General features: G+C 44.9%; 1 protein-coding gene across 1 annotated transcript in view; it reads right to left on the bottom strand.

Annotated features, from left to right (window-relative positions):
- Nucleotides 1-20,710, bottom strand: part of espnla (espin like a) — a gene marked incomplete at its 3' end in the record, with an annotated part of 41,648 nt that overhangs the window by 4,633 nt on the left and 16,305 nt on the right. The window contains exons 3-7 of the mRNA XM_084308392.1: nucleotides 17,486-17,672; nucleotides 15,300-15,482; nucleotides 14,241-14,372; nucleotides 4,526-4,696; nucleotides 2,476-2,605 (exon numbers count right to left, since the gene is read on the bottom strand). Coding sequence (XP_084164518.1) covers nucleotides 2,476-2,605; nucleotides 4,526-4,696; nucleotides 14,241-14,372; nucleotides 15,300-15,482; nucleotides 17,486-17,672 — 803 coding nt within the window. The remainder of the gene's footprint in view (nucleotides 1-2,475; nucleotides 2,606-4,525; nucleotides 4,697-14,240; nucleotides 14,373-15,299; nucleotides 15,483-17,485; nucleotides 17,673-20,710) is intronic.

Below are 20,710 nucleotides of genomic sequence, written 5' to 3'. Positions count from 1 at the left end.
GTACAGTGGGGGAAAGTTTGGCTTTCCATGTTCCACTCAGGGGTGATGTAGTGTGCAGTAACTAATTGTACTTGTATGGCTGTCAACGAATATTCTATATTGAAATTAATAATAGAGTTTTGAATTCAATTCTGCACGCAAAAAAAAGTTCTGCACGTGCGTTCATTAGTGGTTAACATACCGTTGTATTAGTTCGGTACACAGCCGTACTGAACCTTAGGTCCAGTACTGAAACGGTTCGGTACGGATATGTGTACCTTTACACCCCTAGAAGACATTGTAACGGTTCTGCTTGGTTAAAGGCCCAAACGACCCAAAAAGCAATCCAAACGACAGCCAGTAGGTAGCCCCACCACCAGAAACAAGAAATAGACGTGTTTTCATTCTCTAGTTGATTGACTGACGGGAAACAAGGACCGACGTTGGACAACAAGTAAACACAAGTTGTTTTTTTAATTGTATTCGCTCTATTAATTTTGTTTGTCACTGGAGTAAAACAGACATACCGGTATATTACAAATTACAATGGGTTATGATCCAAAAAGCTTCTTTTACATCAACAGATCCACGCTTCAAGAATGTAGCGCGCACTTCTGCTCAGCAAACTACTAGGACGGCGTGGTACCCCGTCCACCCACCACTGCATCCCTGAGTGTGGTAGTGAAAGGGTTAACCTTCTGTAGTGTGGTTGTGAAAGGGTTAACACTTTGTCGTGTGGCAGTGAAAGGGTTAACAAGCCCTTCATATTCCCTGGAACTCCTTCCAGTTCAGGGTAGTCAACCATCCGTTTACTTATCATGGTATCAATTTACATTTACATTTAGTCATTTAGCTGACGCTTTTATCCAAAGCGACTTACAGATTGTGAACAACATGTCACCAGGAAGGGCACATCTCTGGCAGCAACGGGTCAGTTGTTCATCAAATAGTATCGAGCTTGAGTGTTACACTCTGAGTGCATAGTAGTATAGACATATTAGCATGATAAATAGTAGTACTGTATATAAATAAGTAAATAAGTATTGTAGCATAGTAGTAGGGTAGATAGTAGTAAAAAGACTGTAAGTAAGAGTTATTTTCTTTTTCTTTTTCATTTGGCCGGAAAATTGGCCGTGTTTCATCTGACCTGACAGCGGTGAGGAGTTCGTTCCACCATTGTGGAGCAAGGGCAGAGAATAGCCTGCTTCATTTTGATGACCCCTCAAACGATCACCAAGAGCACCAAGTTCTTTTTCACAAAAATATAGAGAAACAAAATTAAATCCTCCCATATCCACTGGAAACCTGTGCCCCTTTCATTAATTGGGAGGGTGATTGTAGTGAAGATGAATATCTTCAATATCTGGAGAAGATGTAGCTACATTTATATTTATAGTATTTATTATCCGTTTCAATGCCTTTCCCATTTTTTTTTTATTCTAAAATCCTTTTTTTTTGTATGTATTTATTATTATTAATTCATTAATTATTTTCAAAATCTGATTATAGATTTAGTTTATAATGGCAAGGCATCCAACATAGGTAAACACATTTACAGAAGCCCAAACATTTGGTTTTTTTTTGCCAAACTTCCAAATGTGTTACTGGGCTGTGGCCTTCAGGGCTCCTCCGTACAGGATGTGTCCCAATCAGCCCTGACTCATCTTCACAAGGGGCCCAGTTCTCGTCAGAGGACTAATGCTTTACGGCAATCTTTTATTTACAAATCAATATCTCTCTGGAATAATCAGCCTCCATATTTCTGCAGCATTTACAGTAAATCTGTCTTTTAAAAAGAAACTCAAATGTATTTGTTGGCTGTGTTGTTTGTATTGCTTTGTTTAGTTTATTATGTCATCTCCAGGTGTCTTACTTGTTAGTTCTATTATCTATTGTGTGTTGAGTTTTGGTTGTTATCTTTTGTTTTTGCTATTGTGTGGTTTTACTTGTGATTGTTTCTTGCATGTGTTTTATGTGGACCCCAGAAAGACTAGCTGGCTGCTATGGCACCAGCTAATTGGGATCCTTAATACAAATTACAACTCAAACAAAAAAAAACTCTCTCTCCTTATACCATAATTGAATAGTGTGGGCAATAACCAACTTGTAAGACACTATCTTAAAGGAACACACCAACATTATGGGAAATGTGCTTACCATCTTCTCCAGAGTCAGACAAAAAGATAGATACCAGTTTCCTCTCTGTGAGTTCAGTAGAAAGCTATCTGGTTGCAAACTAGCCTAGTTTAGCACAAATGAATGGAAGCGGATACGGATCAGCTAGCCTAGCTGTTTAAAAACAGCCTAGTTTTAAACGGCTAGCTGATCTGTATCCACTTCCATTAATTTGTGCTAAACTAGGCTAGCTTGCAACCAGATAGCTTTGGTATCTATCTTCTTTTCTGACTTGTAAGTGAATTTCCCATAATGTTGGCGGTTAACTACAAAACCAAAAAAAAGAAGGTTTGCAAAGAAAAACTGAAATGGTCCTCTCACCAGAATTCACTTTATGAATCTTGTCTATTGTGATGGAGGTGGACTTTGCCGGCTGGACAGAGGTGAGTTGAGGAAGGCCGGCTGGAAGAGTAGGGTATCTGGCCTGGGGGGTCACCTCATTCTCTGGTTGCTATTTGAGAGAACAGAGTGTATTTAACCTATAATACATATGAACTCCATTGTCACAGTCATCAATGTATAGATTATTGCTATGGTTATTATTAGCTCAGTAGATACTTGGTTGTAATGCTTTGTATTGAATTCCTTAAAAAAAACGAATAAAAAATAGCAAGATTAATTGTACAAAGTATATAAAATAAGTTACTAACTCGGAAGCTAACATTTCACTAACGTTATCTTTAGGCAATGCTATTTTTTCATTTATGGAGTTTCATGGAGCTACAGTATATAATACACTATACTACAGTACTACAGTATAATACTACAGTATAATAAACACAAAACAAGCATTCGCCATCGTCCCATGACATCACATGAGGACAAATTCAAACTCACTAACTGTAAATATCCTGCACAGGGGATAGGGGATAAATGTGTGAGTTTGGGAGAATGGGTTACGATATGCAGAATCAAGAGGGAAGAACGGAGTGATGGCGACTTGGCCCAATATAGAAAGTAATCCAGGACAGTCCAGATCAACTGGATTACTTCTACCTTGGATGCTACATTGTTCCCCCGGAGACAAGTAGTACTGCTGTGTGTCCAGGGCGCGTGAATACTTTCCCCAAGGTGGTTGTCCTTCCGCGTTCGGTTTGCGTGGCCTGATTGGCCAGACGCTTCTCTCAGCGCCGAATCGCGTTGCGCCTAGCTTTCAGTTCCACAGCCCAAGTCCTTCAGTTCCACAGCCCATTTCCTCGTATTGTTTTCATCTCTCTATATTAACGTAGCCCATTTCCTCGTATTGTTTTCATCTCTCTATATTAACGTAGCCCATTTCCTCGTATTGTTTTCATCTCTCTATATTAACATAACGCGCTATTCATATCAATCGGCATCACATCAATATAAATAACGTATTGTTTTCATCTCTCTATATTAACGTAACGCGCTATTCATATCAATCGACATCACATCAATATAAATAACGTATTGTTTTCATCTCTCTATATTAACGTAACGCGCTATTCATATCAATCGGCATCACATCAATATAAATAACGTATTGTTTTAATCTCTCTATATTAACGTAACGCGCTATTCATATCAATCGACATCACATCAATATAAATAACGTATTGTTTTCATCTCTCTATATTAACGTAACTAGCTATTCATATCAATCGACATCACATCAATAGTTCGTATATTGATGTACGGCGGTAGCAGTATAGCGATGCACGGCGGTAGCAGTATATTGATGCACGGCGGTAGCAGTAATAATGGATTGGATTTAGATAGCGCTCTTCATGACACCCCAGTGACCCCAGAGCGCTTACAGAGTCCATTATTCGTTCATACACAGTCATACCGGTGGTGGTAAGCTACAATTGCAGCCAGAGCTGCCCTGAGGCAGACTCACGGAAGCGTGGCGAATAATCATCGCCTACGGCCCCTCCGACCACCACCAACATTCATTCACATGCATACACATTCATACGAGGCAAGTAGGTTAAGTGTCTTGCCCAAGGACACAACGGCAGTGGGATGGACATGGGCTTGAGCGGGATTCGAACCACCAACCCTTCGATCATTGGATGCCCCGCTCTACCCCTGAGCCACGCCGCCCCAGTATATTGATGCTTTATTTGTGCATGGCGGTAGTAGTTAGTGCATTGATGTGCTAGTTAGTTAGTTGATAGTTAGTAGTATATTGATGCAGGTAGGTAGCTGATGTGACGGACTTGTGGAACTGAGAGAAGTTCTGAAAGTTAGGAGCGAGCGTTAGGAGTAACGCGATTGGGCGTTGAGAGAAGCGTCAGTGGCCAATCAGGCCGCGCAAACCGAACGCGGAAGGACAACCACCTTGGGGAAAGTATTCACGCGTCCAGGGCATTCAATAGTTCCCCATATGGTCCACTATAGTATTCACCTTTAAACTCTCCATCTGTACAGGTGTGTTGGTGCTGGGACGGTCCCTGTATGTGCCACTCAGGCAGCGGTAGTAGTCCTCTCCGCTGGGCTGCCACAAGACGCCTAGCGGCTTCCCCTTATCCTCCTCTATGAGAGCGATCTCCTCAATTGGCTGATCTGCAGGGAAAGGCTGGGTTTGACACACAAGAGAAATACCGTTAAAAGTCAATATCTTAATATCTGAATAAAAAAGAAAACGAACCTTCTTACTGTCTTTTACTATGCTACTATGTCTATACTGCTATCTATATGCTAATAGTAGAGAGCAGTAATGTATTAGGCGGCACGGTGGTGTAGTGGTTAACACTGTCGCCTCACAGCTAGGTCCTGGGTTAGAATCCCGCTTGGGGACCAGGTTGCCGCGTTGCCAGGTACCCAGGTGGGGTATCTCCCGGGCCTTTCTGCGTGAAGTTAGCATGTTCTCCCAGTGCTCGCAAGGGTTTCCCCGTTAAAAAAAACAAAACAATGGAAAAACATGCAGAACAGATCGCTGAGACTGATGAAGGCGGATAGGAGCACTTGGATTGGTCCCCCGGGCGCGGTCCCACGCCGCAACTCATGTCTGCTCCCGTCTGCCCTTGTGGGGGAAGGACGATGGGATGGGTCAAGCGCAGAGAGGACATTTCAACGGTGACCCGAAAAGTGCATGCGTGTGTGTGTGTCCTGTGTCGCCCATCTTGCATGCGTGTGTACGATGCATGGCGATGTAGCAATGTGCTACAAATAAAGACTTCTTCAAAGTCCAGTTTCATGCCTATACTACTATTTTTTTTATTTGATTTTGATTTGAAATCTTTATTTCGAACATGCAATGAATACAAACAAACAATAACAAAAGCAAAACACAACTCAATCTACATGTTCGAAAAGGAGTAGGAAGAAGTATACACTTATTTAATCCTACCCCTTTTCCACTACTCAAATGAGTGTACTATTTTAAAACATAAAAAAAAAAACAAATATATATATATATATATATATATATATATATATATGCAAAACAAAAAAACAAAAACTATATATGTAAAACATGAAAGAAATAACATAAAATGTAAACACCCGTGAATATCAAGTCCCTTCCTCATCCCTGTACCTTGTGAACATCATTTCCTTATACATCAGTTTGAATTGTCTCATGTTTGGACATTGCTTTAGCACCACATTTAGCCTGTTCCACAGTTTCACTCCACATATCGAGATGCAGTGTCTTCTCATGGTAGTGCGTACATTTAGCACTTTTAAATTGAGTTCTCCCCTCAGATTATAACCCCCCTCCCTATCAAAGAACAGTTCTTGAATGTTTCTTGGAAGTGCATGACTTTTTGCTTTATACATTAATTGTGCCGTTTTAAATTCCACAAGATCATTTAACTTTAATGTTTTTGACTTTAAAAATAATATGTTTGTGTGATCACGATAACCTGCAATGTGAACTATCCTTATGGCCCTTTTTTGGAGTATAAAAAGTGGTTGTAGTGTACTATGCACTCAGAGTGAAGCGATCAAGTTCGGCATTGCTAGACGAACAATACCACTTAGCCACCAGAGGTGTACCCCTCTGCTGAATTGTTGTACACAATTTGTAAGTCACTTTGGATAAAAGCGTCAGCTAAATGACTAAATGTAAATGTGAATGTAACCCCTTCCCCCCCTCCCCCCGAGAGGACTGAAACATAAATGTTGAGTAGCAGAGTGGTTGTAGCAGGGGAGACAGACAGGAACCTTGAGAGCACTGGCAGCATTTCCCCATTCACACCGCACCACTGCAGGATGTATATGGAACCATTTACATCGTCTTTAATGAACCTGTAATGTCCTTAATGGACTCCATGCAGAATGCATATCAAATGATGCTCTCCAAGGACATTATTAAAAGAAAACTCAAACATCAAAGGCAGCCCTGATACACCGCGGCATGTTGTTGTGCTTTGTGTCCATGAGGTGGTCTTCCCCCGCTTCCTGTCACGCGGCACTTTGATGTCTAACACACGGCACCGAATACGCTGTGACGTCGCAATCGGGGCCGAGGGATAAACTTCCCAGAAGTTGTGTAATAATACATAAATAAATAGATAAACAGGGAGGGCTGGGAATATGGAAGAGAGGGGAGGGGTTCGATTCCCTTTGTGACCCTTTCTCGTAACAGTTCACTGTCCTCGAAACCCACAACCCATGTGTTATTTTATGTGTGTTAATTGGATCCAGTGGACCGGCATTTGGTTCTCATCAGCACCTCATCATAACCGCCGTGCTGATGTAGATAGACTCACCCGGTTCTACCCAGGGTTCCAACAGACATTGCAAAATGAAATTTAAGGACTTTCAAGTACTTTTCCAAGCACTATTTTAAATGTTCAAGGATGTCACTCGAAGAATACAATTCACTTTTAAATGCTGTTTTTTAAATCATATTCTTGGCCTGCTTGCCAGCTCGAGCATCACACGCAAAGAAGAAATGAGGAAAAGCAGTTGGAGCGCGCGAGACAGCGACAGATTTGATTAAAACAGAACAAAAAAAATGCTATTTCTTGATTCAGAACAATTTGATCATGGATGAACAAAACATTCAATGCGAATGGTTGATTTTAATTTCAAGGACTTTTTAAGCACCTTGTTAAAATGTTTGCTGTTTTCAAGGAATTCCAGGCCTTGACTTTTCTTTGGTAAAAAATCAAGCACTTTAAGCACTTCAAGGACCTTGTGCGAAACCCTGTCTACCTGCTAACTGAGGCCAGGCAGACCCCAAACAGCACAGCTTACAGTAGGAGCCATAGATGTGTACCGCTGTCACATACTGTAGAGGCAGACACGTCTTTTGTGGTTTAGTCCCTACTGTAGTAGACAGTAGTCACGTTTGTAACTAACTACTATTTTGTAAATGTGTCCAAGAGTTTTATTGTTAGTTTGTTGCGTAGGAAAAATATTTTACAAATAAAGTATTCTTCTTATTGTTATTGTTATTGTTATTATACAGTAACAGCATCATTCTCTTTTCCGAAAATTATTTCAGAACTGGATATCCTTTAAAGAAGTGTGTCTTGCTCCTTCTTTCTGGATGAATCCATCATTAAAAGAGCTTCTCCTAAGTACGATATTCAAGGTTACGGTGATGAATTGCAACAGGGAATGTATACAGTAGGTACGACTTATACACAGAACACACTTTAATGTAAATACACGTCTTTCTAGAGAGGAATGCTTGTGAGGCTGACAACCAAGACACAAAAGTCAATCTCTGTACTCTACAGCCGAGCAGACTGCTCTCCGGTAACACCCGGGTACATCTCACTTACACTTACTACATCTCATAAAAAAAGAAAAGGTATATGTCAAACTATTATTTATTTAGTAACTAGTAGTTAAGGACTGATTAGAATTTTTCCTGCAGAAAAAAAAGATCCAGTGTGTAATAATTACACATAATAGGTCATAACCAAAGACATTAGCCAACAGTATGAGTCATCATGAGTAACAGCAAGTACAGTGACGCTCTTTGAAACTTCCCTGGGAAAAGTGAAAACCTTTTCAAATCAACAATATTTACCCATTTACCTTACAAAAAATAAACACACAGCCAAGGAAAACACCCAGCAAACAGTCACAGAAACAAACCAAGAAAAACAGCAAAAAGGGAAAAAAATATTAATAAATCTCCCTAATAAATCACCTCACTAATCTTACACTCTGCATTTACTATGGGGGGAGGGGGGGCAATAGAACTTACTGTGAATCCCAGCGGCTGGTCTGTATTCAGCCAGGAGGCAGGTATCCAGACAGGTCAGTGTGAGGATGGGACTACTATCTGAAGGATCACCCTCCATCGGTTTGACACCATCATCGACAGCCCCCTACCGGTTAGCCAAGAGCCACTGGGCAATAAACAATAAGCTCTGATCGGAGAATGCCATTAATAATTAAGCGGGGAGGATAGGATAGCCCCGGTAATGTCACTAATGCGGGGACAAACCAATGGCCATGTTGTTGCACACAGCGGAAGGATGTCAAAGCAGCTTTGGAAAAGGGACACTTTATCCAGCACTGTGTTCAGGTGCTTTTTCCACTCGTGTGCCACTTGAATGAGGAAGCTATGCGTTACGTTTTTTTCCTCCTTTTCTTTTTATGAAGTGAACCGGAGAGAATGAATAACAAACCGACACCCTGGAAGAAAACACTGACATGTCGAGATGTGTGTTTAAAAATCGGAAGGACTTTGTGGAAAAAAAAACTGACAATGGATGCCAACGTTTGGACAAAGGAGAACTGGGTCTCTAGTATCAAACCAACTAATTAGTGCCCAAACCAAACCCCTGGTCCATTTGACAAGTGTGCCGTGGTTTTGTTGTGACAAGGGTGACCCCGTTCTCTCGGATCAGGTGACTGAAGTCACCCAGGAACGCACACAAGTTTCCTGATAAATCCATCCCTTTTGCTGCCAACCCTTCAGAATTAACCAGTCAGCATACTTGCTATGAGAAATAAGGAAACGTGGAGAGGGGGTGGCGACAGTTAATTTGAAAGAAAAATATCGGCGCTCCAATATGTTTTGGCCACTCTTCTCGTTGGGATATATTTTATGCAAGTTATGTAAGTGAAGGGGTCTTTTTTGAGTGTGGTTCTCCGGGGGTCTGATTTAGACCTCTGCAGGACTGCAGAATACAGCTCCCCATGTGTGATAAACATTCAGCTGTAATCCAGCCAGGGCTTTGTGAGATTCTTGAGACAGATCTGTGTCCAGAGACTGTTGGGAGAACACAAGGCTCTAATGAGAAGCATGCCTACGGATTCCTTTATCTGTGCTAAGATACAGTAAGGTCACTAGGTACCCTCTAGTGGTGAGATTGAAGTACCCTACCGCTTTTTTGGGGGGGGGGGATTCTCATCCTGGCCCTGTTCACACAAGCACCGATGGTTAGTGAACCATCAGAGGAAGAGGTTCTTCCTCTCGTTGCAAAACCAGACCCAAAAATGTACAGAATGTCCCCGAAAAACACGATGTCCAAGTGTTCTAAAAATACCAATCTCAAATACAGCAGAGTCTTTGGTCCGTGTCCACTGTGTGAATGAAGAGCGAAAAATAAATAAAAAGTGCATAAATGCGTGTAAAATAAACCTTGTCACGCCACATACTGTTTATTTTGATTGCAGCTGTTTCTTGAGAGGCACAACCAGGAGGAAGGGCTGCTGTTGGAGAAGAGTGTGTGACCTCGTTGGGAGGGAACCAAGCATGAGGAAATGCCAAACACGCAAGTCTCTGGTCGGTGGCCGGAACAATCCATTAAAGATGCTGGTCGGAAATGAGACCATCTGACTGACTTGACACTTTAGAGCTGATGAAACCCTGTGAACTACACGGCACTCTACAAATGTGCAGCTACTCCCCCCATAAATGTCATTAAAGTTTATCGTGGATTCATTAGAGTAATGAAAACCCTATAGAAAGACCTATAGTATTCCTGTGTTTTCATACACACTGTAGATGTCTACCACAGAAATACTGCAGTCATAGTATTCCTGTGTATTTTCTTTTTTTAATAAATATGAACTGTAGATTTACCACAGACATACTGTAGTGATTCGATTCACTATAGTATTTATATTGTGGAATATTATAGAAGTGTATGGTGTGTCACTGTAGTATTGTTGCGGGTGTTTTTTTTGTGTGCACACTAAACACTTACCGGTACCATAGAAATACTACAGCCCATGGTTATTGTGTCATTCACTATAGTAATTTACGAGTACAAAAAACACACACAAAAACAGGAACACTATAGTTTTCACCCATTCATATTTGTATGAATGTCCACAGCTCAGCCCTAAGTACCGTAGGTTTAAAAAGCGCACGCAGCGTCTTATGTTATGAAACCAGATATAAAACAACAAAGCGTTATTTCAGCTACTCTGTCAGATGAGTCCTTTTGTTAAATCATTCCCCAGTTCGTCTTTCAAACATACATTGCCAAGAGAGAGAGAGAGAGAGAGAGAGAGAGAGAGAGAGAGAGAGAGAGAGAGAGAGAAACATAATCCGACCATACAGTCTGCTACCACACACTGCGTGGCGTCCAGGAGGAGTGACAATCATAGCACTTCCAAGAGAAAAAAAAATGAGAAAAACATGACACACAATCAAACGTGTAGTTTGAAGCCTATGTCATCCTGCTCTCCGAGCACCTCTGAGGGATAGGGTTGCCAGTTCCCGGCATCGGGACGGTGAAAACGCTGAAACCGAAGCTCCTGGATCTCGTAACGCCCTCGGCCCCCGGGGCCCTCCACCTGAGCCACTGGAGAGGCGTAACTGATAGGGGCCCGTTGCTTCTGGCGGCTCTGACGGGCGTCTGACGCTACTGCGGTCCGCACGCTAATTAGCTGCCCCTCCATTGTTGCGCCGGGGGAATATTTCTGGAGGAGTCCAAGCAGCCCAAGGCTCACTGGCTCCCCCCCATCATCATCATTATCATCATCATCATCATCATCATCATCATCATCATCATCATCATCATCCTCCTCTTCACATATGAGGGCCGCTACTCCTCCGCTGCTGACTTATTCATGGTTTCTATTTAGCAGCGGGCGGCTTCCGTTACGCCGCCGCACTTCAGTGTTCAGCCTGCGGGGGGCTGACGGGCCCCGGAGCAAATGAGGTAGGATGAGAGAGAGAGACCAGCGGTGTGACTAGAGAGACAAGCAGTGTGACTAGAGAGACAAGCGGTGTGACTAGAGAGACAAGCGGTGTGACTAGAGAGACAAGCGGTGTGACTAGAGAGACAAGCAGTGTGACTAGAGAGACCAGCGGTGTGACTAGAGAGACAAGCAGTGTGACTAGAGAGACAAGCGGTGTGACTAGAGAGACAAGCGGTGTGACTAGAGAGACAAGCGGTGTGACTAGAGAGACAAGCGGTGTGACTAGAGAGACAAGCAGTGTGACTAGAGAGACAAGCGGTGTGACTAGAGAGACAAGCGGTGTGACTAGAGACAGACGGTGTGACTAGAGAGACAAGTGGTGTGACTAGAGAGACAAGCGGTGTGACTAGAGAGACAAGCGGTGTGACTAGAGAGACAAGCGGTGTGACTAGAGAGACAAGTGGTGTGACTAGAGAGACAAGCAGTGTGACTAGAGAGACAAGCGGTGTGACTAGAGAGACAAGCGGTGTGACTAGAGAGACAAGCGGTGTGACTAGAGAGACAAGTAGTGTGACTAGAGAGACAAGCAGTGTGACTAGAGAGACAGACGGTGTGACTAGAGACAAGCGGTGTGACTAGAGAGACAAGCGGTGTGACTAGAGAGACAAGCGGTGTGACTAGAGACAAGCGGTGTGACTAGAGAGACAGACGGTGTGACTAGAGAGACAAGCGGTGTGACTAGAGAGACAAGCGGTGTGACTAGAGAGACAAGCGGTGTGACTAGAGAGACAAGCGGTGTGACTAGAGAGACAAGCGGTGTGACTAGAGAGACAAGCGGTGTGACTAGAGAGACAAGCGGTGTGACTAGAGAGACAAGCGGTGTGACTAGAGAGACAGACGGTGTGACTAGAGAGACAGACGGTGTGACTAGAGAGACAAGCGGTGTGACTAGAGAGACAAGCGGTGTGACTAGAGAGACAAGCGGTGTGACTAGAGAGACAAGCAGTGTGACTAGAGAGACAGACGGTGTGACTAGAGACAGACGGTGTGACTAGAGACAAGCGGTGTGACTAGAGACAAGCGGTGTGACAGACAAGCAGTGTGACTAGAGAGACAAGCAGTGTGACTAGAGAGACAAGCAGTGTGACTAGAGAGACAGACGGTGTGACTAGAGAGACAAGCGGTGTGACTAGAGACAAGCGGTGTGACTAGAGAGACAAGCGGTGTGACTAGAGAGACAAGCGGTGTGACTAGAGAGACAAGCAGTGTGACTAGAGAGACAAGCAGTGTGACTAGAGAGACAGACGGTGTGACTAGAGAGACAGACGGTGTGACTAGAGAGACAAGTGGTGTGACTAGAGACAAGCGGTGTGACTAGAGAGACAAGCGGTGTGACTAGAGAGACAGACGGTGTGACTAGAGACAAGCGGTGTGACTAGAGAGACAAGCGGTGTGACTAGAGACAAGCGGTGTGACTAGAGAGACAAGCGGTGTGACTAGAGAGACAAGCGGTGTGACTAGAGAGACAAGCGGTGTGACTAGAGAGACAAGCGGTGTGACTAGAGAGACAAGCGGTGTGACTAGAGAGACAAGCGGTGTGACTAGAGAGACAAGCGGTGTGACTAGAGACAGACGGTGTGACTAGAGAGACAAGCGGTGTGACTAGAGAGACAAGCGGTGTGACTAGAGACAGACGGTGTGACTAGAGAGACAAGTGGTGTGACTAGAGACAAGCGGTGTGACTAGAGAGACAAGCGGTGTGACTAGAGACAGACGGTGTGACTAGAGAGACAAGCGGTGTGACTAGAGAGACAAGCGGTGTGACTAGAGAGACAAGCGGTGTGACTAGAGAGACAAGCGGTGTGACTAGAGAGACAAGCGGTGTGACTAGAGACAGACGGTGTGACTAGAGAGACAAGCGGTGTGACTAGAGAGACAAGCGGTGTGACTAGAGACAGACGGTGTGACTAGAGAGACAAGCGGTGTGACTAGAGAGACAAGCGGTGTGACTACACGCAGGGGCGGAGCTTCCTATAGGCGACATAGGCAGTTGCCAAAAACTACACCCAGCTAAAAATAAATATATATATATATTATTAATATTGTTTCTTTATTTTTTTCTGGGCAGACATTGTTGCGCCCCCTTCTATATCTGCCACCAATATTTTGACATTTAAAAAAAGTATCTAACATAACATTTATTTGGGGGGCGCCAGGGGTGAAGCTTGCCTAGGGCACCAAATGTGCTAGGTCCGGGTGAACGTTTCTTTTCACGGGGTCAACAGGTTCGTCGACACCCTCGTCCGCCCGCGGGATCTTACGGTCGCGCTATCCTCTTTCTACGGACATGACCGCTTAAACGTCACGCGCAAATTTCACTGTTGAATAGGACCGAAAAAAAAGCAGTACTCTCTTAAATTAAATCTATTCCGTCTGTCTAAAAAGGATGAACAAAGGCAAACAACGAAACACACTTACCACGATAGGTTACAGCCTTCTGTTAAGTCCCTGCGAGGCACTTTTTCCGTTATATTCTCCGCTGCCTTTTCGACACAGGGAACACTAAGCGAGGTGCGAGCCAGGTGCCGTATTGAAATATTCATCAGTTAAATTAATCAGTGTGTTGCTTACCACACAAAACAAAAGAGGTAATCTCGGAGAGCCCTTCCAGGCACCTGAGAGGACCGAGCGGACGCCTTCTCAGGACAGGGACTTAGTGTCAGAGGCCGTGACGCCTTATTACCCACCAATACATCATCTCCCACTTTCTAAACCCCTTCGCACGACCTGTCAATCAAAGGCAGAGTGGAGAGGGGAGAAGAAGAGGTCCGGTGCTCACAGGGCAGGGGGGGGGAATGTGTCGCAACTCACGGGAACGCTTCGCGATTGTGGCAAGATCACACAACAGACGTCCGCTGTTCTTTTCCATGCTCTCTGCACACTCCAGGCTTTTAAAATTGACACGCCAAAGGAAACAGTCTGGGGGGCTACATTACAGAGGCCAAGAACCAAGACGTAAGAATAAGATATAGATAAAGTGGGTGAGTTCTTACGTTTGCCTCCACGGCACAGAGGTATCTGGCACATTCGTAGTGGCCGTTATACTCTGCCAAGTCAGCCGCTGTGAATCCATCCACGTCTCGCTCTGAAGGGTTCGCCTCGCTGGCCAATAGGATTCTGCAGCACTGAGGACACAGAGAGAGAGGAGACCAGCATCAGCATGAGAAAAGTCACTTATAGCATCGGTTACGTCCAGTGTTGGAGCGCTACTCTTGGAAGTGAGGGAGCGCATCTACTGTACTGTGATTATAGAGTATAGAGTATATAGTGGGGGAGTGCATCTACTCTACTGTGATTGAGTATATAGTGGGGGAGTGCATCTACTGTACTGTGATTATAGAGTATATAGTATATAGTGGGGGAGTGCATCTACTCTACTGTGATTATAGAGTATAGAGTATATAGTGGGGGAGCGCATCTACTTTACTGTGATTATAGAGTATAGAGTATATAGTGGGGGAGTGCATCTACTCTACTGTGATTATAGAGTATAGAGTATATAGTGGGGGAGCGCACTCTACTCTACTGTGATTATAGAGTATATAGTGGGGGAGCGCATCTACTCTACTGTGATTATAGAGTATAGAGTATATAGTGGGGGAGTGCATCTACTCTACTGTGATTATAGAGTATAGAGTATATAGTGGGGGAGTGCATCTACTCTACTGTGATTATAGAGTATAGAGTATATAGTGGGGGAGCGCACTCTACTCTACTGTGATTATAGAGTATAGAGTATATAGTGGGGGAGCGCACTCTACTCTACTGTGATTATAGACTATACTACCTACAGTTGGTTTATCCTTTTAAAATACCCCCCCCCCCCCCCACTACATCCCTAGGGTACCCAGCAATACCCCCCCCGCCCCCACTACATCCCTAGGTTACCCAGAAATACCCCCCCGCCCCCACTACATCCCTAGGTTACCCAGAAATACCCCCCCGCCCCCACTACATCCCTAGGGTACCCAGAAATACCCCCCCCCCCACTACATCCCTAGGTTACCCAGAAATACCCCCCCCCCACTACATCCCTAGGTTACCCAGCCTACCTCCAGCTCTCCGTTCTCTGCAGCATCGTGCAGCGGGGTGCCACCCCAGTAGTCCCTGATGACCTTTGAACCCATGCGGAGCAGCCTCTGCAAGATGCGATGGTGCCCCCCGCTGGCAGCAAAGTGCAGAGCAGTGGCTCCCTCTCTGTCCTGGCAGGACACGCTGATGTCTGTGAGGGTGGCCTGTGCAGAGGGGGGCGGGACGACATGGGACCCGAGAGGTGATTCGACGCACACACAGGGTTCCCACAGACATTGCAAAATGAAATTCAAGGACTTTTAAGTACTTTTCCAAGCACTATTTTTCATTTTCAAGGACGTCACTCGAAGGATACAATTCACTTTTAAATGCTGTTTTTTAAGCATCTTCTTGGCCTGCCTGCCAGCTAGAGCATCACACGCGAATAAATGAGGAAAAGCAGTTGGAGCGCGTGAGACAGCGACTGGTCAGATTTTATTAAAACAGAACAACAAAAAAACGATTTCTTGATTGATTCAGAACAATTTGATCATGGATGAACAAAATATTCAATGCGAATGTTTTTTTTTTATCCACTTTTTCTCCTTATTTTTCTATTTTTTATAGCATCGGTTACGTCCCAATTTCGTGTTTCCAATTCTCCCCTCAACTGTCTTGAACGTTGCTCGACTATGCCCCCAACTGGTCGGCTGTAGGAAGGATAGAAGCCTTGCATCACGTGTCCCCTCCGGTACACGAGGAGGCAGCCTGTCACATCTTTTCACCTGCCAGCGCGGACTCTCAATGGCGAGGTGTAACGCATGGGAGGCTCACACTACCCCCGCCACTTCCTGTCTCTGCTGTGCAGGCGTCCCCCAACCGACCTGTAGGAGTCGCTGTCCACAACGTCCAAATTACCACCCATCGACTTCCACCCGCTGGCTCTGCCAATTGAGCCAGTATGACGGCCGGCCCAAGCCGGAGGAAATGCTGACACCCGGATTCGAGACCGGAGTCTCTTGCGTTGGTGACGAGCGCAATCTCCGCTGTGCCACCCAGCCGCACCTCAATGCGAATGATTGATTTGAATTTCAAGGACTTTTTAAGCACCTTGTTAAAATGTCTTGCTGTTTGAGGAATTCCAGGCCTTGGCTTTTTTTGTAAAAAAATCAAGCACTTTAAGCACTTCAAGGACCTTGTGCGAACCCTGCACACAGCAATTACATGTAGCGAATGCTGAGTCTAATTAATCAATAAAAACAAAAAGATCAATTAAGTAATTACTGCATTCCCTCATCTGTTAAATGTTCCAAAGTATCTAGTCTGATGGAAATACAAAATAATCATTTCATACAGAAGCACTAAGATTGCATTAACCCTTTCACTGCCACACTACCAAAGGGTTAACCCTTTCACTGCGACTACACGTAAGGTTAACCCTTTCACTGTCACACGAAAAAGGGTTAACCCTTTCACTACCACTGTAGTGTGGTAGTGAAAGGGTTAAGCTTCCGCTCCATTTCAGTGGGGAATAATGTGAGTGAACTTAAATAGAATTAATCAATACAATAATCGTTGGATGAATCACTTACTTAAATCGTTAGTAGCTGCAAAATACATCCATACATTCCATTGTGATGCTACAAACAAAGCATTTTTAACCCTTTCAGGCATATGATATCACAGGTGAAAATGAGATATTGTGAGAACTGAACATTCTCGTGGTGATGATGTGACACTGACTGCTGACCAGTGAAAGCGAAAAAACCAACAAACATTCTAGAACAGACTACATTTGCTTTCCTGTCAGCTAATTGATATGAGCACACAGTCACACGCTGCAACAGGAAATACACTTGGGTGCAAGCTGTTCCCTTGCAACGCAATTGACATACATATCTCAAACCTGCCCTCTTTTCTTGACCCTCCAATCACAACTATTGCCTCGGACAAAGACAGTCTGTCTGAGGGAAGTGACAGTTGTGATTGGAGGATCACGAAAAGAGGGCAGGGCTTGGGATACGTTCCACTGAATCCATCTAGAGAGTTCCTTCAAGATTGAATGCTGAGGAGAAAGCGTCTGAAAGGGTTCATCAGATCTGTGATTTCCCTGTGTTTGTACAGTGTGTGTGTGTGTGTGTGTGTGTGTGTGTGTGTGTGTGTGTGTGTGTGTGTGTGTGTGTGTGTGTGTGTGTGTGTGTGTGTGTGTGTGTGTGCCACCACTCACCAGCCACACCACCAGATCATGGTGGCCCATATGGGCGGCAGCGTGCAGGCCGGTCATGCCATCGTAGGCCGTCAGGTGGATATCAGCCCCACAGTTCTTCACCAGGTACTCCACCACAAGCAGGTGGCCCTCCTGGCAGGCCAGGTACAGCGGGGTGGCACCGAGGCCCATCTGACGGTTGACACAGCTGGAGGTGGGAGGGTGGGACACAGATCACACACAGCTGGAGATGGGAGGGTGGGACACAGATCACAGCTAATGGGGATCCTTTGCTAATAAACAATAATAAACAATAAACAGACAGCTGGAGGTGGGAGTGGGACACAGATCACAGACAGCTGGAGGTGGGAGGGTGGGACACAGATCACAGACAGCTGGAGGTGGGAGCGTGGGACACAGATCACACACAGCTGGAAGTGGGAGGGTGAGACACAGATAACAGACAGCTGGAGGTGGGGGTGGGACTCAGGTCACACACAGATGTGGGGTGACAAAGCCTTGAGGTTAAGCAGGAGGGTTTGTGACTGTAAGGTCGTCAGTTAGAAGCCCTGGACTGGCTGGGGAATTCTGAGTGGGGGGAGCGCCTCAGTCATGGTGCAAGGCACTAAAAAACCAACTGTTCCAGTCGAGTTACTCAGTGGCCAACAAGACTGTGGTTGTATTGGGGTCTCTCTGTCGAACCTCCAGGTGAAAGTATATTATAGAAACCATTTCAAACATGACAAAATAAAATTTTGAAATGGGCCCAAGTTCAAGTTCAAGTTCAAGTTCTTTAATAGTTGTCATACAGAAGTACAGAATACTTTCATACAAAATGCTTCTTACTGTTACGCTCCAGAGACTGTGCTAGACAAGATAGTATCAAATAACATAATAACATAATATAGCATGAATTTAGAAGAAGAAAATGAGGTCACAGTGTTCGGTATAGACATATGTACAATGTTCTGAGTTACCATATAATATACAATACACAATACTATGCAGTGTACTAATGTACAGTACTATCTAGTGCAAAGCAGAAATGGGATGAGGTACAATTTTAGGCACAATTTACAGTAAGGTGTACGAGTTGTAGTGCAATCCTTCATCCATAAATATAAATATAAATATAAACACACCCCCAAGTGTGTTTCCTGTTACAGTGTTTGCTAATACAATAGCTGACAGGAAACAAACATGGGCCCAAACTGTTCCCTAGCAACATCATTCCATTGAAAAAGGTCTACATGTGAGTAGACTCGCCACTCAATCAGCTGATTGCTGTGAAAACATGCAGAATGCTCACGGTGAACACCCTGTTTAGTGTTACACTCTGTCAAACAGAGAGACCTGTTCACGCCTATAGACTTGAAAGATGCCTACTGTCATGTTCCCATCATTCCCACAAACAGGAAATTCCTCTGTTTCGCCTACCAGGGGACAGCGTCCGGATACCTGAAGATCCCATTCGGATCCTCTGAACAGCTGTGGAACGGTGGACATGGGCCTCAGTTCACATGCTCAGTCCCAGAGCTCTCCACATTCCAGGTGTGGACGATGTGGGAGCAGACTTAATGGGGGGGGGCTCAAGACAAGTGGCACTTACATCCAGACATTGTCAAACAGATCTGGAACTGGTTTGGGGGAAACAGCAGTTGACCTCTTTGCTTCCAAAGAGAACACTCATGTGGTTTTCCATCAGGCCGAAGGACTACCCACCTCTGGGAGTCGATGCGTTCTCCCCGTCCCCATGGCCAAGGGCTCTTTTATGCATTTCCACCCATCCATCTGATAGATCAGCTGTTGGAGAGGGTGAGCCTGGAACACAGAACCCTCATCCTGATAGCTCTGGACCAGGGATCATCTCGCGGGTCCTGATTCAGCTCCTGGCAGCTCCTCCGTGGCCCATTCCATGGTCTCAGACAGCTCTGTCCCAAGAGGACGGCAGTGTGTCTCACCCGCCCATCCTCGGTCAGCGGATGATGTCTTGGTTTCTGAAAGGCTGAGCCTCGAGAGTCAAGGCATCACTCCTTCTGTATTCCAATACAAATTCAGGGCTGACCTAGTGAAAATTAGTTTTTTTCGCAGAGGCTAGATATCACAATAACAAGTGCAAGCCCTTTCCTAACATCAGAACCTTTTTTGTTTACTGATGTCTGCTCCCGGCTGTCCTTGGGGGGAAGGACGACGGGATGGGAAGTGCAGAGAACATTTGGTCAGCGACTCAGTGCATGTGTGTGTATGTGTTCCTGTGGGTCGCCCATCGCATGTGTGTGTGTTAATCTGATGACAAATAAAGACTTATACTTATCCATGTCCAAGGAGCTCACATCAATCACTGCTCTCTGAAATCTCAAACGCCTCCACCATCCACTGTACATACATCACGTCTTATCAGCGTGTCTTGGGTGAAATAAATACCTAAGTCTTTAGTGTTCATGACACCTGAAACATCACACGCACCTGTAAACATGCTATACGTATATCATGTGGGCACTGCATCTTGATTCACTGATTGGACTGCTCTGTGTGCCAAGAGCAAATAATTGCCTCAATGCACCCATCACGGACCAGGGCTAAGCACCCCCCAGCTAGGATATAAGCAGGGGAAGTAGCTGGAACTCCATTCCATTCCTTTCAACTGAGGATAGAGCTTCTAGCACCTTCCAATGGCGTCTAGAATCTTCTCTTCATCAACATCGATGAGCTTCATGCTCCACCACAACGACTCTTTTTAGGGCAGCCATCCCACACCTGCCATGTCAAATTGGACGCCCAAGACTTTTCACTGATACAGGGAAGATACCTGTGCCCACAGCTAAGTGGAGGACGCTGTTTCAGACATGACAGCAGTGCCATCTCTCTCTACCAGGATTTAGACACTGCTGGCCAAACAAGTAATCTCTATCGTCCCTCCACAGAATGTGATGGAAGGCAACTACGTCAACAGACCCATTCTGGATCTCTCGCCACTCAATCAGCTGATTGCTATGAAAACATGCAGAATGCTCACGGTGAACACCGTTACGCTCTGTCAACCAGAGAGACTGGTTCACGCCTATAGACTTGAAAGATGCCTACTGTCATGTTCCCATCATTCCAACAAACAGGAAATTCCTCTGTTTCGCCTTCCAGGGCACAGCGTCCGGATACCTGAAGATCCCATTCGGATCCTCTGAACAGCTGTGGAACGGTGGACATGGGCCTCAGTTCACATGCTCAGTCCCAGAGCTCTCCACATTC

The sequence above is a fragment of the Notolepis coatsorum genome, assembly GCF_963971535.1.
Source record: "Notolepis coatsorum genome assembly, chromosome: 2".
Taxonomy (NCBI): domain Eukaryota; kingdom Metazoa; phylum Chordata; class Actinopteri; order Aulopiformes; family Paralepididae; genus Notolepis; species Notolepis coatsorum.
The sequence above is the reverse complement of the archived record's forward strand: the minus strand, read 5'-3'. Positions and strand labels throughout refer to the sequence as shown.